Raw genomic sequence first — 8172 nt, 5'->3', positions numbered from 1 at the left:
GGCATGAAATAAAGCATTCTGTTTTTCGTTTGCCAATGTCATTTGGAAGCTCTGAAACTATTAACTAACATGACAGAAGGTTCTCTTTTCACTGGACACTTTGAAAACAAAACAAAAACAAACAAGCAGAAACCAGTCTAGCAGTTTTTTGCTCAGCAGTTCTACTAGTGAAAATTCATTCCAAAACAAGAAAAGTAATAAGCGATGTACCCAAGATGTATGTATCAATACAAGAGTTGGATTAATAAATGTTAGAATATTTAGTGAAATTCTATTCATCCAGAAAAAGTAATAAGATTGATATTTGTTGAGAAAAATGATATTGTGCAATAACGAGCAAATTGTAAAGTAGTAAATATAGTACAATTTCATTTTTGTTGAAGCATATTGCTTACATGTTTGTATGTGGGTACAAATGTGGATTATATAGCTTTACATTCATGTACGTGAGTGATGTGTATTCTGAAAGAAGATGTGGAGACCACAAGTTACCGTGGTCATAAGTCTCTGCGTGGTAGAACTTTTATTCAATGACCACAGATTATTGTATAATACAAATAATTTTTTAAACTAAACTAACTGTATATAAAAGATATGTCCAGAAATGAATCTTCTTTATTAGGAGTTTTAATATTAAAAATTAAACAATATCAAATTGGCAATCCTTCTCCAATATTTTATGCAATAAATATTGCGTGGCACTCGTGCATGTGTGACTCTCTGCGACCCCATGGACTCTAGCCCCTCTGGCTCCTCTGTTCATGTTGATTTTCTAGGCAAGAGTATTGGAGTGGGTTGCCATACCCTCCTGCAGAGGATCTTCCCAACTCGGGGATTGAACCTGTATCTCATGTCTCCTGCATTGTCAGGAGGGTCCTTTACTACTAGCCCCACCTGCTGCTAAATCTGCTGCTAAATCGCTTCAGTTGTGTCCGACTCTGTGCGACCCCAGAGATGGCAGCCCACCAGGCTCCCTCATCCCTGGGATTCTCCAGGCAAGAACACTGAAGTGGGTTACCATTTCCTTCTCCAATACATGAAAGTGAAAAGTGAAAATGAAGTCGCTCAGTCGTATCCGACTCTTAGTGACCCCATGGACTGCCGCCTACCAGGCTCCTCCGTCCACGGGATTTTCCAGGCAAGAGTACTGGAGTGGGGTGCCATCGCCTTGGGAAGCCCTAAATATTGCATATGTTATCTCAGTTTTAAAAGAAACTCAATAGAATATTTGTTTCACCCCAGTTAAAAACAAATCCATATATTAACTTGTTAGAATAACAGCAATTAAATAGGAAGTGTATGTTTTAGATATGCAAACTAAAGAATTTAGGAATGAAATGTGAAATGTTTCTAATTCACTTTAAAATCACTCAGCCAAAAACCCCTACTGTATAATATGTACATAATAGAAATAAATATGACAAAATTTAAAAAAAGACCACACAACCACATTATCCCTAAACCTCTCCAAACCAGGTAAATCTGTAGGAATGGCATTGTTCTTTACAAAACATACACATGTCCAGTTATAATACAGTGATAGATCATTCCAACTCTTGTATGTTAGCAAACACCAACCTTCTATGATACCAGCTTTTTAATTTCTTAAGGAATTATGAGGTAGATGATAAAGCACTTTCTAGAAGTTAAGATGGAGTGTTTCTGGGTCCCTCATGAACTCTTCAAGACCTTTTCATTTGTATTAAATCTCTCTTCTTATAGGTACCACCAAATTGGACCTGTGCCATCCCTCAACAGTATCTTACTTACCACTGCAGGGTACACCACAGCCGTTAACTGCGTTTGGGGTTTTGCCATCATTACACCACCATTTGCTGTTGATCTGAAATATCCCATAATCAGTGCTTTGGCTTCCACGATTAAAGTTTTTAGCTTGTGTGTTATAACTGCTTTCTCCTTTGGCCAAACACATCCCTGAAAAAAAAATGTATTTTTAGTAATAAACAGCAACATCATATGACTTATATTTCATAGCACAATTCTATTTTACTAATGACTTATTTTAGAAGCATAAAGATATATTTTACTTGTAAATACTTTAACATTTGGTGTTAGGGGCCCTTAGGAGAATTCTTTTGTTAGCAAATCATTTGCTAATACTAATGAAACAAGATAACACGTTGTAAAAAATATTGAAATAGCTGTGTCTTCCATTGCTCCCATCCCCCAGGTAAGATTGAGCCTAGAATAGAAAAATCAACAGAGTGCTTAAATGGGTTTGGTCACTAGCAGCAGATGCATATGCTAATGTAAAAATATTTGTACTAGGAAAAATAAGGATTTACTAGGAGAAAGAAAATTTCTTATGATACCTAAAGGTGGATTTGGATATCAAATTAGAATCCAGACAATCAGAATCGTAGGATAGGAAAGACTATGTCATCCATCCATCCATCTAGCCATTTGCTCATGTATGAAAAAATAGTTATGGAGCAGAAATGTCTGAATTCACTCTGAAAAATACAATGTTGACATGGACAGGTATGGACTGAAATACAAAGGAACTTTTCCCTAGGGCACATCTTGAATTCTGTGGAAGAAAATGACAAATAATTAATGAACTAGAGTCAGAATAATAGAATGTTATTTCATGCTACATTTCAGGGATCCTTATGTAGATATTGATTGAGGAGAAACAGGTTCCTACAGTCCCTGTTCTAAGAGTTCAACATAATTTTTAAAATAATTTGGCTGTTAAAAACCCAGCATCATGGTAGGGGGATTAAAAATGACAAAAATACTGCCTTACTCTTGCTTGCAGAACCCAAATTGCAAGCTGGAAATGGCTGAGGGCTGAAATATATCTTGTAGTCACCCTACAAGTGCCAGCTGGCAAGTTTAGTGGCACTAGAGGAGTACAGCAAGACCTGGCATGCTTAGAATGGTATAGAATTTGACCCTCCCATGCCTCCATCCTTCCCTGGGTACATCTGATTCTGAGCTGATGTGTTTGAGCCATTGTAAATGTACAAACCCTTCAAGGAAAAAAAGAAAAGGCAATCATTCAAAGTCCCTCTTATTCTTCTTCCTCAGTTAGTATCTGTTCCACAGCTGGCTGACTATTTGGAAGGATGAAGAATAGTTAACTTACAGTTTGCCAGGCTGACTCCCTTGTAGCCAGCCAATCCAAGTTTCTTCAGAGTTCTGGCAAGCTCACACCTCTCAAATGTCTTGCCCTGGACAGCAACAGAAAGGAGCAGAAGCCCCAGAATAAGGAGAGCCTTCATGTTGACGGAAGCCAAATGTCCAAGTTGACCAGGTGAGCTGGACTTGCTATTTAACATCTTTTCCCTTCCGTCTTTTCTGACCAGTTTGGGAGCTCCACCCTTGGAGACACGTGGAAAGCAGGGAATGTTTATTGCTTCACTTACGCTAAAAGTTTTGATGTCCTAAGAGTTAATTGCAAGAAAATCATGAAATGATATTGCTTGAAGACATTGCTCAGAAAGAACTGGCATTAGCTCTATTGCCCAAAGAGGAACTTCCTCCTATTTGATTATGAATGTGAGCAACTAGAAAGAAAAAAACCCTGAATGAACATATTACACAATGGAAAATATGCTCCCATCTTTGATTAATATTCATTTGCACTAAGTTTTTTATGTGCTTTCATTATGTTGTCTTCATCTTTTTCACTTAAAAGTATTTTATGTACACTTTCCACAAAGAATGTGACACACTGCCTGTTGTTCTGATAGGTGTATAGCAAAGCACCACGTTGATCACAGATTCCTATGCTGACTCTTTTGGTTGTTTCTCAGCTCTTAATTTGTAAATCAATATTTTACTGTTATAAGTAAGCCTCATGTGAACATTGCTAAGTCCTTTCTGACAATGTCTTACTTCACTTTCTCATGTTAGAACATAAAGAGTCATTGTGAAGCAAGAAAACAGTATAGTAAAACCTACAAAAGAATAGCAGAATTATGCCACCCAAAATCTTCCCCTTTGGCACAAGGATTGTTTTGAGCTGAAGGCAGTTGAGAAGAAGCAGATTCAAGAAAAGTCCTCTTCCTCCCTCTATTTTCCTGAAAGTAAAACATAAATGTGTGCAGAAATTTATCATTTGAAACACTAGACACTTATCAGCCCCAAGACAGCACCTGAGGACTCTGCAAAAGAGCCTTTGCTGACTAGCTATTATCTTCCATTATTCTCTAATGTATTTATTGTCCCACAATTTGCCACTCTTGGAAGCCTAGTACTCTGTTCCTCTGTCTTGTTGCTCACTTAAAAGTATATTGTTCTTTGGTTAAGATAATCTGTAAGTCCAAATTCTGGCTTCCTCCTTGAGTTAGTCATCCCTGCATTTCTTACAAGTATACATGAGATGTATATGTTAATATACTTGTTTCCTTTTCTCTTGTTAATCTGTCTTTGGTTACAGAGCCACAGCGAAAAGCTGAAAAGGGTAAAAGGAAACACATGTTTCCTCCTGTACAGTTTCTAGTGATGAGGATGGGACAGCGAAAGGCTGGGACACTCCACTCTCCCTGGAGACTTCAGTTGAGATATGGGATAACCGACAACAGACCAGCAGAAGGTAAGAGGTCTTACCATGTCAGTCTCGCAAATCTCTGTCTATAGAGCATAGTCAAGAGAGAAGGATAAAGATTTCTCTTTGTCCCTTTCCAAATTCACAGCGGCAGGAGAAAAACATTTGTGAAAATGGATATTGAATCATGAGCTTGTGAATTTGATTTTGGTAATCAACACCTATGGTGACTGATTCTTGGCCTCTCAGATAGAGTTATGTTTTCCTTTATCATAAGGATGAAAAACTATAAGATGAGACTCTCCATTTTTTTTGTTTTATGTATTGAGAGCTTGGCTTTATAACCAGCGAGAATGTGCCCTCTGGTTTCTGCCCCTTATGGGGTACAGTTTCTGTCACACTTGCATCCGCAGCCAGCTAGAAGCCTAAGACATGAAGTGACAGGCAGCATTCTCTGTCCAAACATGCTGGCTCTCAGGGAAGTGTGTCTTAATAAAGTGTCCAAATTCATGAGGGGCCTTTTTGGTCTCTACCTTCGTTGCCTGGTTTTGAGGGGAAAATTCACACAGCATTATCACTTTTCTGGTAACCCAGGTTAGGAGGTCAGTGATTTAAGACATCTCACTTTGTGGGAGATAGAGGTTTGTCACCTGAGATGAGGAAGGTCTTTGCTTTCTTAGGCTTTCTCTGCAGAGGCTCTGCATCTTGAGAAGGCTACATTTCTTAGAGAACACCACTGGTGTCCATGGGTAAACCCTAATATTGGTTTTAAGCTGTAAAAATACTCACTGGTTGGAGTCAGAACTGAAATAGATACATTGAAGATTTGGACTTGTACACCTAAAAGATTTTTTACATTTTATTTGTTTATTCACTTATTTATGTATGGCTGCTCTGGGTCTTCCTTGCTGTACGCAGGCTTTCTCTAGATGCTGCTAGCGGGGGCTATCTCTAGTTGTAGTGGGTGAACTCGTTGCAGGGGCTTCTCTTGTTATGCGCATGGGCTCCATCCAGGTTCCCAGGTTCCATAGTTGCAGAGCTTGGGCTCAGTAGTTGTGGCGCATGGGCTTAGTTGCCCCACGGCATGTGGAATCTTCCCAGACCAGAGATCAAACCCATGTCCCCTGCATTGGCAGGGTTCTTAACTACCACCAGGGGGTCTCTAAAAGGATTTTTTTTTTTTTAATTTATTTTAGTTCTGGCTGTCCTGGGTCTTCATTGCTGTGTGAGCTTTTCTCTAATCGTGCAGAGAAAGTGCTACTCTCCAGTGTGTGGGCTTCTCATTGTGGGAGCTTCTCCTGTTTTGGACCACAGGCTCTAGTGCACATGGGCTTCAGTAGTTGGGATTCATGGGCTCAGTATCGCAGGTCCGAGGCTCCAGAACATAGGCTCAGTCGTCGTGGTGCACAGGCTTAGTTGCTCTGGAGCATATGGGATCTTCCTGGATCAGGGATCAAACCCATGTCTTCTGCATTGGAAGGTGGATTCTTTACCACTGAATCATTAGGGGAGCCTGATAAAAGGATTTTTAAGACAGCTCTCTTCCCTGGTGGCTCAGACGATAAAGCATCTGCCGGTATTGCGGAAGACCCGGGTTCGATCCCCGGGTCTGGAAAATCCCCTGGAGAAGGAAATGGCAACCGACTCCTATATTCCTGCCTGGAAAATTCCATGAATGGAGGAACCTGGCGGGCTACAGTCCATGGGGTCGCAAAGAGTCAGACCCGACTGAGCGACTTCACTTAACCTTAAACAAATGTCCTCTTGGTACATACAGGAAGGTCAGATTAAAAAAAGAAAGAAAGAGAAATGAAGACGAAAACAAAAAAGAGAAGTATATACAGAATACCTTGGCTGTATATATACAAAACACTTCCTTAACATGTTTAGGAGGGGAAAATCAGAGAACCAAATGTCAAGAACTGCAGATGGCACTCAAGTTGGTGTGAAACTTACGGAAATACTGATAGTGAGGAAATAGTTTTGACGAAGGTCAAGAAAATGCATAGAAAGGCTTGATAGACTGTCCCCTCCTCTGTAAGCTGACCCCACCAGGTCCAGACCTTCCCGTATTTGTGGCAGGTACTACAGAAAAAATAATTACTGAACTATCTTATCCAACCATGAAATAAAGGAAAACATTATGGTAATAATCCTAGATTTCTGGTAATAGGCAAACATGCCTCTGAGTTCCTTTTTCAAATTCTTTCTTAGTCCCTTGGAAATATTGACCTTACCATGTCTTTGAAATGTAAGCATCCAAAAAGATAAATGTTGGCTAAAGCAAACATGAAACTGGGAAAAAAAAAAAAAATGAGAGACAGATTTTTTTTAGAAAACAAATTGCTATTTGATATTTCTGTAAGCTCCATTTCTTCAGATTTTGTCCACAGCCTCCATAAGATTATCTATTAAAGACAAGTAAAAATTTTTTGCACAAATATTGGTAAAATGCTTCAGCCAGTATTCAGCCAATATTAAGAATGGGTATACTTAACTTGTTCCATCTTGCAAGAAACACTGTTTAGATCCAGCTATTCTTTTATAATAGTTATAAGAAATAACTCTTCTACTTTTACTTTATTTTTATTTTTTTTCTGTTTTTTTTTAAATTTTATTTTATTTTTAAACTTTACAATATTGTATTAGTTTTGCCAAATATTGAAATGAATCTGCCACAGGTATACATGTGTTCCCCATCCTGAACCCTCCTCCCTCCTCCCTCCCCATACTATCCCTCTGGGTCGTCCCAGTGCACCAGCCCCAAGCATCCAGTATCGTGCATCGAACCTGGACTGGCGACTCGTTTCATACATGATATTATACATATTTCAATGCCATTCTCCCAAATCTTGCTTGTAAACCATAGAAGTTTATTTCTCACAGCTCTGGGGGCTGGGAAGTGCAAGATCAAGGCACCAGCACATTGGATTCTTCTGCAAGTGCTCTTCCTGGTTCATCACCAGGGCTTTCTTGCTGCTCTTCACAAGGCGGAAGGGTCTCTGTGGGGTCTGTCTCATGAGCACACTAATCCCATTCATAATCTCATCACCTGAGAACCGCTCAAAGGCCCCACCTCCTAATATACCATCTTTGGGGATTTAGGATGTCAACATCTGAATTCAGGGATAACACAAACAGAATATAACTACTCTTATAAAACTATTCTTTTGTAAGTTCATCTCAGGTGTAGTGGAAATGCTTTGGAATTTTAAATCCCTTAAAAGGTGTTAGCTTCCTGCCTTAGCAGTTTGCTACCAGTTGATAATTGTTTAAATGAATATTCTTATGATGCAAAATTAGTTCTCAAAATTTTCAGTGTTCTGGGACTCTATCAGGTGATCTTAATCAGAGGTTCTGGGTTATTGAAAAAAGGGGGAATCTATTTACAGGTCTTCCTTGATTTATGGTGAAATTACATTCTAATAATCATATCGTAAGTTAGACATATAGTAAGTCAAAAAATGTATACTATACACCTAACCTACCAAACATCATAGTGCTGCCCAGCATACCTTAAACTTTTCCGGGACAGATATATTAGCCTACAGTCAGGCAAAATCATCTGACACAAAGCCTATTTTAAAATAAAGTGTTGAATATCTCATGTAATATATTGAATACACTTCAGAAAGTGGAAGACAGAATGGTTGTCT

General features: G+C 39.0%; 1 protein-coding gene across 1 annotated transcript in view; it reads right to left on the bottom strand.

The window, feature by feature from the left end:
• LOC104989824 (lysozyme C, tracheal isozyme-like) overlaps nt 1-8172 on the bottom strand; it is a 34536-nt gene that overhangs the window by 1724 nt on the left and 24640 nt on the right. The window contains exons 2-3 of the mRNA XM_010841625.1: nt 3113-3347; nt 1771-1935 (exon numbers count right to left, since the gene is read on the bottom strand). Coding sequence (XP_010839927.1) covers nt 1771-1935; nt 3113-3305 — 358 coding nt within the window. The 5' untranslated portion in view covers nt 3306-3347. The remainder of the gene's footprint in view (nt 1-1770; nt 1936-3112; nt 3348-8172) is intronic.

Source organism: Bison bison, unplaced genomic scaffold (genome assembly GCF_000754665.1).
Source record: "Bison bison bison isolate TAMUID 2011002044 unplaced genomic scaffold, Bison_UMD1.0 scf7180017864163, whole genome shotgun sequence".
In the NCBI taxonomy this organism is placed as follows: domain Eukaryota; kingdom Metazoa; phylum Chordata; class Mammalia; order Artiodactyla; family Bovidae; genus Bison; species Bison bison.
The sequence above is the reverse complement of the archived record's forward strand: the minus strand, read 5'-3'. Positions and strand labels throughout refer to the sequence as shown.